The sequence below is a fragment of the Calypte anna genome, chromosome 3, assembly GCF_003957555.1.
Source record: "Calypte anna isolate BGI_N300 chromosome 3, bCalAnn1_v1.p, whole genome shotgun sequence".
NCBI lineage: Eukaryota > Metazoa > Chordata > Aves > Apodiformes > Trochilidae > Calypte > Calypte anna.
In genome coordinates, this window is record NC_044246.1 from 91,184,812 (window position 1) to 91,201,307 (window position 16,496).

Sequence of the window (16,496 nt, forward strand, 5' to 3'; positions counted from 1 at the left end):
GTGGAGACAATTTTGTTTTTCTTTGGTTTTAATGGGATGAGTGCTTTATAAGCAGTGGAAAAAGCAAAGCAGCTGATTTCTGTATGTACCACGTTGGACAAGTATAGAAATTTGCCTTGGTGAAAACTGAACTTCCACAGAAAGTCTGGTGAGTGAATGTTGCTGAGTTCAGAATCCTAGTTTTGGGCTTTGTGTGCCTGATTGACACCTTTTGGGTCTGGCTTTACATCTGGGCTTGCGGATTCGATGCAAAGTTTTTCCTCATGTACAGGTTTTAAAACACAGAAGTTTGGATTTGTTTTGTAATTTAATAACACTGTATTTTTATTTCTTCCCCATCTAGTTTCATCTCCATACTTTGAAAATACAATACACATGGCACAGATTGCAACATTGGTTCAGATGCTATTAATTCCACTGCTTCATGATTACATCTCTGCTGAAGATGGGGAAACAAGAGCAAGTAAGTCATAATTTTTATATTTCAGATAAGGGAAAGTTCAAAGCATGCCATGAATTTATACTGTCCATTTGCAGGTCCACATTTACACTTCTGTTTACGGTGATTTTTTTTTTCCCAGAGTAATTTTCCTGGTGAAAATCCTGTATGTTAAATAACTTAAATACCTTATTTCTCCTTTATGGAGGGAATATCATTATTTTGTTTGTGCTGTGGAATTGCCCAAAGGGGCAGATAGTGCTGTAAAGCTTTAGTCTTGATCTATATACTTGTGTCTTGTTTACATGTATTTTAATCTCTTCAGAAGTCATGTTTTGAATAGCTAAATGTTATTTGAGACACTAAATGAGAGAAATATTCTGTGAGAGGAGGCTGAAATGATGCCAGCTCTGGGACAGACCTTCCCTCATGTTTTTCAAACCTAGCATCTCAAACCACACCAAAGCAAGTTTTATGAAAAAAATCTCAACTTAAAGTGGTTGAATAAAAAGAGTGTGGCCACTTTCAGGGTAGATAATTTTCCTCCAGTTGTACTTTCAGTGTTTCCAGCAGTTTTCAGTGTTTTACAGTAAACTCCATAAAATTCTTTTTGGTCCCTAGAAAGATTTTTTTTTTTTTTTTTGGTCTACCTGCTTTAAGCTGGACCTGCTTTCAGCTTTCAGCAGGGCCCAGTGATGTCCTAAGTCCCTTCTGACTCATCTGTTCATCCTTTGCTTCTTCTCCCAATGTCTTTTCGCTACCACCTGTGCTTCTGAAATCCTTCTCCAGCAACTTGCTTACAAGGAAGGTGAAACCTTGACCTAATCAGAAGTGTCCACAGACAAATGTCAGGACAAATCAAAGCTCTATTTTTATGGTTGGGCTTCAGCCTTTCACAAAACATGAAAAGCACAGTAATTCACAGCAAACCCCATGTGGAATAGGATCAAAATTCTCCCTCCTGATTTTGACTAACTCCTTAGCACCTCATGCATCAGTTATTTAAGATCCTTTCACTGTCAATAGAAGGTGTTTCTCTCCTCTAAAGATTTATTCCCTCCATCTGAGCAAGGGCATATAAGATGCATAGGACTCTCCTGTAGAAATGATTGTGTCAATCCATGGCCTACAGAAGGCAGTGTAGTCTAAAAGCTCCATTTATAAGTAACTGCAGCTAGGAGAGTTGAATCTATGCCTAATGATCATGCAGTTTTATTTCATTTGTTGAATGCTTCCATGATCTTATGTTCTGGAGGTTAAGCTGAAGCATTTTTCTTCTATTAAAATCAGACTATGCCATCAGTAACATTAAACTGAGACTGAGAATTTTATAATAACTAGTTCTTTAAGTGCCATTTAGCAGTGTCAGAAATCGATTAAAATTTATTTGTAAAAAGATTTGATACTAGTGCTGAGTTCTGGAGTATTCAGACTTCTGAAATGTGCTTGGTTTGCTAACAAAAATAAGTTTTCATGTTTATTGTCTTTGTAGTTAAAGAGATATGGAAAGAAACCAAAATATATCCCTCTTTGCTGATTGCATGGGTTGCAATTGCTAGCTAAGGAACTGAATTCCAGATTTTTTCATAATAGTTCCTAGTGATAATGTAAAAACCAGAAAAAGGTAGAGTTTTCAGATATCAGATTGGATCTGTGTGGTTTACAGAGGCAATTTTGTTTCCTCTGATTCTCAGCTGGCTATTTTTTAAATGAAATGTATTTTTTCTATGTATATTCCAATAAAACCAGTAATTGATATAGAAAATATTTTCTGTGGAGGAAGAAAGTGGAAGAGGTCACTAAAATATTTGTTTGATTTTTGTGGTGGTTTTTGTGTTGTTTTTTTTTTTTTAGGTTGCAGAACTGCTCCAGCTGATTTAGTTTTTATCTTAGATGGCTCTTACAGTGTTGGACCAGAAAACTTTGAAATAATTAAAAGCTGGCTTGTCAATATTACAAGAAATTTTGACATAGGGCCAAAGTTTATTCAAGTTGGAGTTGTCCAGTACAGCGATTACCCTGTACTTGAAATTCCCCTTGGAACTCATGAATCCACTGAAAACCTCATCAGGGAAATGGAGTCCATACACTATCTGGGAGGGAATACAAGAACAGGAAGAGCTATTCAGTTTGCCTTTGATCATCTTTTTGCAAAATCTTCAAGATTTTTAACAAAAATAGCAGTTGTTCTCACTGATGGAAAGTCCCAAGATGAAGTCAAGGATGTAGCAGCAGAAGCAAGGAAAAATAAAATCACTTTGTTTGCTATTGGTGTTGGCTCAGAAATTGAGGAGGATGAACTCAAAGCCATTGCCAACAAACCGTCATCAACTTATGTATTTTATGTTGAAGATTATATTGCAATATCAAGAATTAAAGAAGTTATAAAGCAGAAACTCTGTGAAGGTAAGTAATTGTTTATAAAATGTTTCAGGTTTGCAGAATCTTGTTCCATACATGTATTGGTTTATTTCATGAGCAGAATGAAGCTGAAATGGCATCTGATACTAAGATGTTCTTTAATTTTGGTCTTGTTTGCAGAAATCACTCATAATATATTATTTTTTTCATTAAACAAACATACATATTTGGGAAAAATAATGTGCTTTATCACTGTGGGTATTTAATTTCAGTGTGTAGACTTCTGCTCCAAGATTTTTTAATTGATAGGAATAATTTAGGAACCTTAAAACAATCAAGAAGTCCTCATAGTGCAGAGAATATAAGACTTTCCTTATCCTTTCCATAGGTGCAGCTGATACTTAGACACAATCTAGCATTTCTTCTTGAGAGTGGGGAGGATAGCCTATCTTTGCAAACAGGAGTTCTTCTGGTATTATGTGTTAAAAAACCCAGAAGAAAGACTTGGCAAAAGTGCCTGGAATTATAACAAGCTGTTATGATCTTTTTTTAGAAGTATTTTATAGAAGAATTTGCCAGGACCAAGATTACGTTTTAGTTTTTAAAGTAAAATGCCTTTTTAGCTTTAGAATGCTAGCAGCATTACAGCTCTGAGTTTTCTGATAACTTTGTAAAAACATTCTTTTCCCATTGCTATCTTTTTCCCCCAAAATAGCAAATTGTTTCTAAAATACATCACTCAGAGGACTGAATATTTATCAGCACTATTTTGTATGTGTTTTATTACCAAGAATTCATATTTCACTTCTACCATATTTCTGCACTTAGTAAGAAAAAAAAAAAAAAGTGTTCACTTGCTCTCCCTTCATGGAAAAAAAATATGGTGATACTTACACTGAGATTGAGAGTGTTTATATTCTTTATAGACTTGGGAAAATAACCATTCCTTGTGGTTGATGTAGTACGGTGATCAGTCCAAAAGCTAAATCAGCTAAGTGCAGATAAATTCTTTCATAAAGCTTCACACAGGGGAGCAATTCCTCAAAATAAACACAATATTTTCTTTATATAAAGTTTAGAGGAATTGTCTGCCTATTTAATCAGGATGGTTAATTGGCTATCAGAATTAAGTTAACTCATACCCTTTAAAATTCAGCCATGGTATATGAAGTATTTCTTACAGCAGTAATCCCTGAATGTTGACTACGTATTCAAGAGTGTACTTAGTGTTTTTCTTTAAGTGAACCTTTGCTTCTACTTATGATGCTGGGCTCTTCCCTTGCATCTGCATTGAGATGCCTCTCCCAGAGAGCAATCAGAGCCAATTGGCATCTTCCTTTATAACTGCCATGTCTTTAGCAGGTGAACTCCAACACTAGAAAACTGGAAATTTTGTATCTAAGTTGTGGATTATTTTTTTATTTTGTTAAGATGCACTGTGACTCTAGGAGAGGAAGTTCCATGAAGGCAAAGCAGCAATAATTTATCTATGATCAAGCCCATACAACTGCCTGAAGACTTCTCTCTCAATTATTTTTGCTTTAAGGCCTAAAACACGCTTTGGTGTTTTAAACTGCCATGTTAAATGAACATATACATAAGAGCATAGCAGCAGTGTTTCCTTTCTGGAAAAGGAGGTTGAAGCTTGGTGGTTCCCATAGTGAGTACTGCTGATGAGAACTGCCTTGCTCATGGAGGGCTCTCTTGTGTCTTTTGAGAACCCTAGTGATTGTTTTAGAGTAAGGCAGGGTGAAAAAACATGCTGAACCTGTCAGAAAGGACAGTGGGGATAAAGAGTCCCTAGGTATTTAAGGAATATTTAATATTTATTCTGGAAGTCAAATGTTCCTGTAATATTAATATTCTCTAGCAAAAACATAGAAAATATTGTGTGTCAGGAATGCATATAAAAGGTAACAAGATTTCAGTATAGACCAGAGAACTGCTGTGACTGGTACTTTAGACTGGAAACACAACCCCATTTCCCATGGAAGACGTTTCTTAATTTTGCCACTTTTATAATGGCTGTTAGTTATCAAAATAGTCCTGCCAGAAAATGATCCAGAAGATCCAAAAAAAAGATCTACCTTTCTGGAAATGTTGTAATGTAATTCTTCAGTACGCCTTTGGAAATAAAAGTTTCTTAATATATAATTTTACACTTGCTCATTTGTATTGTATTCATTTGGAATAGTTACTTTGGCAATGATGTACAATAATGGTCCTCTCACATACATAAAGTAGTTCTATTTCTGCATTTATGATTTTACACCAGATTTCTCATGCTGTAACCGATAAGAGATTCTTGTGTTCATATTCTTGCCAGTGTGTATGATTGTCTGACATCGGTATCATCTGTATTAATGGCAATATGACCTTTGTGCAGCTTTGAAATAGTGAAGAAATTTTTTTTTTTTAGCATTCTGAAGGTAGACATTTCAGTTTTCAGAAAGAGTTCTTGCAATTCTTTCTTGTAGGACCAGACAGATAACCTTTAATTTATATTTAATTTGAGTGACGTTTTGCTGTGGGGAAGAAAAGCAAACTGAGGGGAATGTATATGGCTTCTTGCTGCTGCCCCAAATACCTGTGGTGTATCCTCTTAGGATGTGGGTCATTCTTTCCCACCACAAATAGCTTGTACAGACACTTAGATGAATTTTCTTACAATTTATGCATCATGCCTCCCCCACCAGGATGGGATGGTTTCTGACTGCCCTTGGGCTGGCTAGAAGCAGTGTAGCATTGCTCCTATTTTAAAGAGAAACCAGTCTAGAACTTTGAGCTGATAATTCCCTGGCACTGAAACATGAGTTTTCCAGCCCCTGGCTGGTCCAGATGGCAATGAAAACTTTCCACCTTTTCTTTGGAATGTGTTTGTAGCCTTTCTGTGAACTGATCCTTTTCTGAAGAAACAATGAGAAATTAATGATGAAAATGTTATTTATTGTAAATAGTTTAGCATAACTGTAATAAAACAAAAAGTTGTTTGCTTTATTTTCATTGATTTATTACTCTAATACAATGATGGCTCTAGCATTAGAGGTCACTCTGCTATCTCACTTTTTTTGAGACAACTTAGGTCACTGCCCAGCATTGTTTTTTGTGTCAAGATAATGAAACAGAGATAACAGTTGTCTAACTTTAGCTTTCAAAGAAAATATATCACACAATATTTGTCCAGTCAGGAAAATATATCTATAATGGCTAGATCAGGATCCATCTCAAGCAAAAGATGAAAAAAGGTTTAAATAATTCTACTTTTGTCCATTTTCAGTTTTATATATGGGCGGGATGCTGGATTAGTGTATTGTGGACATGAATGTCTACAATTTTGTAGTATTTTGAAACCATACCATTTCAGAAATTTAATTCCATGTTTTTCTTCTTCATATGTTATAGTACATTTAACTACAATTAATGACGAGTCCAAATAGTATGTCAACACAATTGGAGTAAAATGTGAAATCTCAGTATCTACCTTTATGTCTCTGAGGATTCTGCGTGTCACTTAACTCTCAGTTCTCAACTCTTTTATTTCTTGAAAGGCAGCTACAAAAAATAAGTAGACAGGAGGCTGCTTTTTGAAACTTTAAGATCATATTTGGAATGATAATTACATTTCTAACTTTGCAGAATCTGTTTGTCCAACAAGAATTCCAGTGGCAGCTCGAGATGAAAAGGGATTTGACATCCTTGCTGGGTTAGGTGTGAAGAAAAAGGTTAAGAAGAGAATTAAGATACCGACCACTAATGCAAAAGCTTATGAAGTAACCTCACATATTGACCTGTCAGAACTGACCAGGTATTTCAATTTATAAATACACTTGTCAGTTTAGTAAGATATTTTTTGTTTGCTTGAATACAGAGATATGTATTTCAAGTACCTTATTTTTTTTCTCTTATTTAGGGATGTTTTTCCAGAAGGTCTGCCTCCATCCTATGTGTTTGTTTCCACTCAAAAGTTTAAGGTAAAAAAGACATGGGATTTGTGGAGAATTTTAAGTCTGGATAAGAGACCACAGATAGCAGTCACTATTAATGGAGAAGAGAAAACCTTATCATTCACTACAACAAGCTTAATAAATGGCACACAAATTATTACTTTTGCTGCACCTCAAGTAAAGGTAAGGAGTAAGTCATCATGCTGGGAATACTCTTTTGTTATTCCTTTGCCATTTATGTTTATTTTGTTAATGCATGGTCTTATTTCTGGCTGCTTAGGCATTTAAAAATAGATGGAGGGTCCTTTACCCATATTTCCTTAGTATCCACAATAATAATAACTGTAAAAAGTTTTCAGGTTCTTTCTACTCTGTAGCTTTCACCACGTAATTGTGAAGATCACAGAGACTTTTTTTCCACACAGCTCTTTGTTAACATATTCTGGAAAGTATTTCCTACCTCAAGAGACAAGAAAACACAAATTTAAAAAGTCAATTTTTAGAGAGAATTTTTAAATGTCTGAATTTCTTGAAAATAAATAATGACAGAAGTTTCTTTTTTCTTCCAGAGAGTAAACAGCAGCTTTCAAACTGAAAGTTCAATCTGGATTTGTCTAGTTCTCTGTTGAAATTTTGTCTTCTAGTGTAATATGAAAGTTCTCTTTCAATCTTCAACATTTTCCAGGGAAGTATTCAATACTCATAAGAAACATTATCTCTATCATGGTTCCAGCTGAATCATAAAAGTTCCAGTATTGGGGAACACACTACTTCCCTGGGGAGATTACTGCAATGGCTGATTGTTCTAATTGTGCAAAATTTTCCTCTTGTCATAATCTCATAATCTCCCCAGGAGTAAATTGTACCCATTACCCCATGTCTTTTCCATGTAACCCCTTGAAAAAAGGGAGTGTACATCTTTTTGGTAGACACCCTTCAAGTACTGGAACATGGTGATGAGGTTTCCCCCTAAGTCTTCTTCTTTCAAGGCTGAACAAACCCAGTTCTCTCAGCCTTTCTTCATATGGCAAGCTTCTTAGTCCTTTGATCATCTTAATGGCTCTTCTTTGTACCATATTCAGTCTCTCCACATCTTTTTTGTATAATGGAGACCAAAACTGAGCACAGTGTGGCCTGACAAGGACTGAGTAGAATGTGACTATGACTTCTTTACCTCATCCCTGTTGGTGCATCCCAGCATCGTGTTGTCTTTTTTTTTACACAGCAGCACACTCTTCACTCATATTAAGCTTGTTGTCCACCAGGACACCTGGGTTCCACAAAGCTTCTCTCCAACCATGTAGATCCCAGCTTGTGCTACACCTGTGGCTTATGTTTTCCTAAGGGGAAGACACTTGTCCTTGTTGAACTTCATGAGGTTCTTGTTAACCCACTCTTCCAGCCTGTCCAGGTCTTCCCAGAGGGTGGCTCTCCCATCCAAAATGTCCACTTCCCCACTCATTTTGGTGTGTTCAGCAAACTTCATCAGGGTACACTTGATCACTTCTGAAAATATTCAACAGCATTGGCTGCAGTTTTGATCCCTGGGTGACCTCACTTGTGATAGGTTGGCAGCTTGTCAAGGAACTATTTACTGCCATCCTCTGACTGTGCCCTATCAGCCAGTTCCCCACTTGACAGACAGGTTGTCTACACCTTAAGGCATCAGTTTCTCAAAGAAGAGGCTGTGGGGAACCATATTAAACCCATGGAGAAATTCAAGTGCACTGTCCACTGTTCACCCTTCAGCTGAGCAGGTTACTCAGTTGTAGAGGGTGGTGAGATTTGTCAGTCGAGAGTTGCCCTTGGTGAATCCATGCTGCCTTTTCCCAGTCATGTGAATCATTTGCCTTGTGACAGCCCCCAGTAGGACTTTTTCTGTAACTTTCCCAGGTACTGAAGCTTGATGTGCCCAGAATTTCCTGGATCCCCCTTTAAAGCCTTCTTGTAGATATAAATTAGCCCTCTTCCAGTCTTCTGAGACAGAAGGAATGAAATTGACTGTCTCTAGTCTTGCATTTGTAGAAGTATAGAAATATGCATCCCAGAATTTCCCATTCCTACTGCAAGGAGCAGTATTTAAGTGAACAAAGATGGATCCTTCAGCAAAAAATGAGAAATATTTAGTGCTGGAGCCCTTCATGGCCAAGAAGGTTCAACTTTTCTGGGAAGTGGAGGCCTGTGTTTGAATCCTTACTCAAAATCAGGCTGAAGGAATTTGAAATATAAGCCCTCAGAGAAGGAAGGACTGCTATCCAACAGAAGGTCTTAACTACTAAGCTTTTGCAAGGAAGATATATTTTCCTACTCTGTTATTAGATGGAGAATGTTACTTTTTCTTTGCAAATATCCTCTACCTTTTAACAATTATTTGTTGATATAATTTTTTTTTTTAAGAAGCAATGTTAGAATCATTTAACTTGAAACTGTTAGAAAATTCAGTTCCAGGTCAGACCAAAAATTTGTATTTACTTGTTTCTGGCAGCTGCACTGAAAAATCAGTCTTATTACTGCAGTCTCAGGTATCCATGAAATTCACTACAAAAAGAAGACTTTATTTTTTTTTTTTCTTTTCTTTTCTTTTGTCTTTCTCCCTGCTTGTATTACTGTTATGGAGAACAATAATTTTAGGCACTCTTTGGAGTTATATCTTTCAAAACACACTATAAATGTCAATATGCTTTTAATGAACCTTTTTATTTACTAAACCTTTGTGTTAATTTTTACTCAGGAAAATGAAAATGCTACATATTATGATCTATTGTTTGTTATCTTTTAATGAGAACCACTCTAAATAATAATAAAATAACACTCTACAAAGGAAAATAGAATAGAAACAGAGGAGCCAAGGTTGTATAGTATAAAGTGAATTAACCTTAATTTCTGTTTAGGTCTACAAAAGGTAAGAAAGACATATACTTGATATACTATATGCAAGATGCATATTGCATTTTACTCTTATGCATCTCAATTTTGTGGAGGATTAATCTCTATTAAATTTAGCTGTATCTATAGGCATCTAGTCTAGTCTAGGTTAAGAGCTGGATTGTTTATGAAATTAATGGATATACTCAAGAAGAAGACATTTGTTCCCATATTGAATATCTAAGGTAGGTGAAATAAATACTTCTTTAAAGGTATCTTTCAAGTACTATTGTAGAACTTTCCTGTTTCTTTAAACTAAACCTGACGCTTTAGAAACCTGAGGTTTTGTGAGATGTTAAATATAATATTTGTTCTATTCATTGCAATATTCTAATTCTTTCTGCCAATATCACATTATCTTTAAGAGTTTGTTTTCATAAGAGAGCAAGTAGAGAGACTATCACCATGACACTTATTGTCTGAGACAATATAGCAGTACTGAAAAATAGGCCTCTGGCTTCATAATTTTATCAAATACATATTTGAGCATGTTCAAAATCATAGACTGAAAGAAATCCTATGTGAATTATAAAATAATTCTGTAGCAGCAATTACTTATTACCAATTATCATCTTCTTGATTCTAATAATATTTATAAATATTATTAGAATCTTTACAAATATTACTAGATATTTTATCATTTTCTATATGACAAAACCTGGATTATTTACCATCTCAACCATAAACAGTCATTTAAGTATTAAAATGCATTTTCATTGTTATGTAATTGAAGACATTTTGTTTTCTTCACTTTTCGTAGACGTTGTTTGATGAAGGTTGGCATCAAATTCGTCTCCTAGTAACAGAAGAAGATGTAACTTTGTATATAGATGATGAAGAAATTGAAACAAAGCCATTACATCCTGTTTTAGGTATTTACATCAGTGGCCTAACCCAAATAGGAAAATATTCTGGAAAGGAGGAAACTGTACAGGTAAGCATATGCTAAAGCTATAGTAATTCAGAAACTCTGCAGTGTGTTCACAATACATTGGTACCTTCTGTTTTCTTGAACTTGCTCTTCTAATTTACACTAGGCTGAATTTTAATATTCAAAATTTTAGGAGTTAAGGGGGAACATAAATGGTCAGGGGGGCTCAGCACAACTGATAGGCTCATCACTATCCTGTGACCTGGGTTCTTAATTGGTCTCACTGACTTTTAGGAGCTTTTGTTTTCCCTAAAACACAAATTTGATGCAACATGATGGCCCAAATTTGGGAAACAGTTTCTGAAAGTAAGGGGATTTCCTCTGTACTTGAGACTTGCAAATAATTTCCTTAAATCCATGTATGGGTTAGGCTAGTAAAAGGGGGAGAGAACAAAAATTTTTATGAAGTTTGTCACCATAGTTGTCATGAAAGTACACAATGTATCAGCCCTATTTCTGTCAGTGCGAATGCTGGATACTCAAACTGCAATTGCTTCATTCTGCTGTTCTAGAACCCCCTCTGAAAACCCTATACTAAGGATCTCTTTTATACTGAGTAACTCTAAAGTCCTTTTGTCTTCAGCTCTTTGCAGACACCAAAAACCCACATAAAGCTTCAGGCTGGACAGGTAAAAGATGTGTAGACACAGTGATGAAGACTACTATGTTTTCAGATACTGGCCAAATATCTTGTTTCCTTGTATTTAGATCAATGTGGTAATGATATTAGTAATTAGACTGTTAGTAATGGAAATAATACTAAGAAATATTGAATTGCATAAATAGATGATGTTTTTAGCTATTTGTAAAGCTTGTTTTTGTACTCATGATCCTTTTGTTTCATGATCCTCTCTGCTGCTATTAAAATAGATTGTGTTTTGCATCATCTTCATCAGGTCTCTTCAGATGGTTTTACTTAATTACTCCTGAACTTTGTGTGTTTGTAGCCAGGCTTCAGTTCTATTATTATCATATTCTAAAAGGCTTCATGGAAACTTGGATGATCCACTCTGAGTGTGACTATCAGTATACTGAAGCACACCCTTTGCAAAAACTGCTGAATATTTGTCACAGATTTCTGATAGGACTTCAGGTACTTACTGCAAGGAAACTAGAGATTTCAGGATTCTAGTAATTTGTCTCTGACAAACTGACTTTATCATTTGTCTCATGTGTTTTCTCTCTCTTGAACCCATTTCAATAGTTTTGTGCACTGTAGGGTTAGAGGGCTGGTTTTTTATTGTTTTGTCTTGTTTTTCTCTTAAGTAACTGCAGAAGTGAGCCTTTTATAGATTGCCAGTAATACACTTTCTGAGTTAAGAATGCTAGTGGCAAGACATGTTACCTAAAATAAAAATGAAAGCATTTTAGGAATGCCAGATTGTATGAGATCCTCTTCTGATAGTGGACTAGAAGAAAAATAGAAAATCTGTCTCAGTTTGCTGTTTGATATTTCCAGATGATTTCTATCATCTAAAAAAGGTATTTCCCTTCTTTCCTGTGATACATTCTGCAAAGCATCAACAGTTAGAAGTTGTCAGGATATTGCTATTTAAACTATAATTATAGAGAAATATTTTAATGAATCAGCATGTTCCTGTTCATGGCAGGGGGATGGAACTATGAAACTAGATAGTTTCTAGATAGGGCCCCTCAGTTTAGGAAGGATATCGAGGTCCTGGAGTGGGTCCAAAGGAGGGCAGCCAGGCTGGTGAAGGGGCTCGAGCACAGACCCTATGAGGAGAGGCTGAGGGAGCTGGGGTTGTTCAGCCTGGAGAAGAGGAGGCTCAGAGGAGACCTCATCACTCTCTACAACTCCCTGAAAGGAGGTTGTAGCTGGGTGGGGATTGGTCTCTTTTCCCAGACGACTTTCAACAAGACAAGAGGGCATGGTCTTAAGTTGTGCCAGGGGAAGTTTAGGTTAGATATTAGAAAGAATTTCTTTACTATGAGGGTGATCAAGCACTGGAATGGGCTGCCCAGGGTAGTAGTGGATTCTCCGTCCCTGGAGATATTTAAAAAGAGACTGGATGGGGCACTCAGTGCCATAGTCTAGCAACCGCAACGGTGGTAAAAGGGTTGGACTCGATGATTTCTGAGGTCCCTTCCAACCCAGCCAATTCTATGATTCTATGATTCTAGATGGTGCCTAAGGTCCCTTCCAACCCAAACCATTTTGTGATTCTATACTGCCTTCCAGTGAGATGGTATTCTGAAATTCTTTAAGAAAGAAATCTGTTGGGGATGAATGGAAAGTATGTTACAAGAACATTCTTCACTGATTCATTGGTGGATTTTCAGTCTTCTGTGCTCTGATTCAGATGTTTTCCAGTGATATTTTGCAAGTGTTCTAGATTTAATTACTGGCTGAATTACTTTCAAGGATAGTGATGATAAATTTGTGCACATACTTAAGTGATGTGAATTGCAGCCATTTTAAATTTGAAAACAGACTGCTAGGCCTGGTATTAATGACTCCATTCTCTGTGCTTTTTTCCCTCTCTAGTCCAACCTATGGCCTGTGATTTCAGATAAATGCATAAGGGCTCTTTGCAGTCAGAGCACCTTCTACTAGAAAAAAATGACTTTATCAGTTTAATTTTTCTGCAGTACCACAGAATGGCACAAACTTCTGCTTACTTGATGCCAGCATTTTTATTGGCTGATTCTTAAAGGTTTATGTTATACAAGTAAAACCTAAAAAAACCCTATTCTAAACCTAATATTTAGATGCTTTCTGATTGTTCACCAAAGCTGACACCTAAGAGTGACAGGTCAGCATAGAAACATCTACCCAGAGCTGTTAAGGTAAAAAGGAAAAGGTTTGGTTTGCTTGTGCTGTTATAATTTGTTTCACAATGATATTGGCAGCCAGTGTAATTTGTGCTCTGTGTCTGGATTTATTGCCAAGGAATAGAAGTTGTGATTTCTATTATTTTAGAAGACAAAACATTGGATGCATAATTTTTTTTCTTTTAAATGATTCTGTTGCAGAATGTTTATTTGTTTACATGCATTAATCATTGTAAGTAGTCTGCATAAAAATATTTATGTCTTTGACTGATTTTTAACCATACTGGACAAAAAGAGTTTCCAGGTTCTCTTGCTTTTTAATATTTTTTCTCATTTTTTAAAAAATTGTGGATCATGTAATTTGACAACTTTATAGTTTAATCTATGTTAATGTCAGGCTAATAGCACTTTCTCTAAAAAGAAACTTTTTTGTTTTGTTTTGTTTTGAATTATAGTTTGATATACAAAAACTGCGAATCTACTGTGACCCAGAGCAAAATAATCGAGAAACAGTCTGTGAGATCCCAGGATTTGTGAGTATGATAGATGAAGTTTTAAGGACCACTTGGCTTTTTTAAACATGTCTTAACTAAGGCTGACTCAATTAATTTATAAAATAAGTAAATGCAAGACCAAATGACACAGATCTTGTCTGTTTTCAGCCTTTTTTTTGCACACATTTATTTGAAAAAAAAATTAGTTTAGATACTTGATGATGGAAATTTGACAGCACTATAGAAGAATCTCAGAATTTCCTGTAGTAATTTATGAGTTTTAGCACTATAAATTAATAAAACTAGGTTTCCACAGTGTAAAATACTTGAAATATTAATTTTGAATTTAACTCATACACTTCCTGGTACTTATCAGGTCATTTATCTCTCAAATTTTTGTGCACAACCAACCTATCAACCAACCAACCAACCAGCCCATACTTTTACATGATCTTTTCCTCTCAGAAGCATCTATGCTGGTGTCTGTTTCTAATATCCCATTAACTGAAATGTTGCCTAGACTTCATGAAGTGTATCATTGATAAGGCAACAGTAAAATCCTATTCCGCATTTTATGATTCATACACAAAATTAGGAAGCTTATGGGGATCCTTTGATCCTTTCTTTGCCCTTTTACTTACAGTTAATTATGCACTGAAATATAAAACACATGCAACCAGATTTGGAAACCATTTATGACAGACAGTTGAAGCCAAATTTTCAAGTGTTCAGCTTCCCTCTCAAAATATAAGCAGAAGATTGTTTTATACATATCTTCCTCAAAATGTCCTGAGTTGATTTGTGTATAAAACAGCTAAAGATAATCAGACACCATTGTCTTGCTATGCAAATCCATATTCTTCATGTTGTAATTTGGTTTTGTATTTGGACCATTTTCCCATTTTCTCAATAGAACTTGTGAGTCTTTAACACATCTACATATTTTATTTTTGTCAGACTTGCACAGATCCTAGTTTTTTTCTATTAATTGGGGCCAGTGTGTCTGTTGCAATCAGTGCCCTTATATTAGGGCTTTTACAAAATTCCCAGCTTTCATTTAAGTAATCAGTAGGTGGCTGGATTATTTGCTATTCTGAAATCTGACCCTGTGTGTCAGGAATTTATGGGTTCAGGAATACTTTCATAAAGTTAGCTTTAAATAACTTTAAAACTGAAGTAAATTTAATATTTAGGTCTTTAACTGCATCACACTTCTTTTTGTTTTTCACAAAATAGAAGTGGGATATAAAAAATGAACAAATGAAAAAGATTTTTTGCGTAAAGAAAAAAAACACAGAGAAGTTCATCTTATCTTGCACTCTCTGCCATTTGGCAAGAAGTTCAATCAAAGAGATTGCTATTTGCCAGTTTAGTTTCACTTGCTGCCATTGGAAATTGAATTTGGACTTATGAAATTCTGGACTCCTTCAGAAGATAAAAATGTTGGATGATCTCCAAGGAGGCTTTTGGTTGTATTCTGTCAGAGTGGCTGTGTCAGAGATCCTGAACTAAGCTGGGGCTGTATGTAGAAATTACAGCCTGAATTCTTTCTCTTTCCTAGACGTACCAAACTGTATAGTAATTTATGGTTCCCTCTGTGATCCATGGAGAAAGAGAACCTTCTCTAGAGGTTGTCTAAGATGAAAATTAAATATAAAGAAAGCTGTCTCTTTTGTCTCTCTGTGACTCCGTGCACCAGAAAATTCCTGCACATGGTGCAGCTAATGGTGCTACTAAACCATTAGGGCAGACAATGTCTTGGTTGGTATGCTGAAATGTTTGGGGACTGGTTGTTCTGTGGTGTTGCAGGTGATGGAAAACAATTCAGTAGATAGCAGAGTCTAAAGCAGTTCACACAGGAAAGCAAGAAAAAGTCAGCCTTACTTCTCTACTACTCTCTGTTTTTCCAGACGCTAGATTCAGGCAGAGATGGGAGATTTTAGAAATATTTTGATATATTTTCTGACATGAATGAGTAGTCTGAGGATTTTTTTAATGAGAAGTTATTCCTGGCAAAAGGTTGGACCCAAATCAAAACATTTAATCTGTAAATATTTCTATGGCCCAGTATTACTTCCAATATGCACTGCCTTTTAAAAATTGCTATTGGCAGCTCCTGTTGAAAGACCCTTGATGAACTAAGACAAAAATTCGTATGCATTGATAGCAGATGTACAAAAGTCTGAGGAGATCTAAAATTTGGAGTTTTAATTCCTTGACAGTTACAGCTGTAAATTATGATTGGTTTTTTGGTAGTTTCCAAATGAATGGATTTTCCTTATTACAAATATTGCTATGCTCTTAAACTGTCTTTCTTCTTGTTTCAGAATGGAGAGGTAGGCTCAATCCTAAATTGCTCAAAATCACTTTAAGGTAGTATTTGACTTTATATAAACTGCTTATTATTCTAGGAAATGTACACTTGTTTTAAAAAGTGAAAAGAGATTTCTAATCTTAGAAGTGCTGCATTTCCATTGATTGAACTCTAGGCAGTACACAAGTTAAAAATCAGTTTTCTAATTAAACCCATGTTTATTGGAATAAATGGCCTGATTGTTTCTCCTGATTCAATTTGATTGCTCTTGCTTGCAGGGTTGGGTTCTCTTGAA

General features: G+C 35.6%; 1 protein-coding gene across 2 annotated transcripts in view; it reads left to right on the forward strand.

Moving 5' to 3' along the window:
* Window positions 1–375: 375 nt before the first annotated feature.
* COL21A1 (collagen type XXI alpha 1 chain) overlaps window positions 376–16,496 on the forward strand; it is a 70,131-nt gene continuing 54,010 nt past the window's right edge. Inside the window, exons 1-7 of one of the 2 annotated variants that reach the window (XM_030447773.1) lie at window positions 376–463; window positions 2,294–2,845; window positions 6,437–6,605; window positions 6,711–6,927; window positions 10,430–10,603; window positions 13,849–13,926; window positions 16,215–16,223. In XM_030447773.1, coding sequence (XP_030303633.1) covers window positions 376–463; window positions 2,294–2,845; window positions 6,437–6,605; window positions 6,711–6,927; window positions 10,430–10,603; window positions 13,849–13,926; window positions 16,215–16,223 — 1,287 coding nt within the window. The remainder of the gene's footprint in view (window positions 464–2,293; window positions 2,846–6,436; window positions 6,606–6,710; window positions 6,928–10,429; window positions 10,604–13,848; window positions 13,927–16,214; window positions 16,224–16,496) is intronic. The other variant, XM_030447775.1, reaches the window with a different exon arrangement.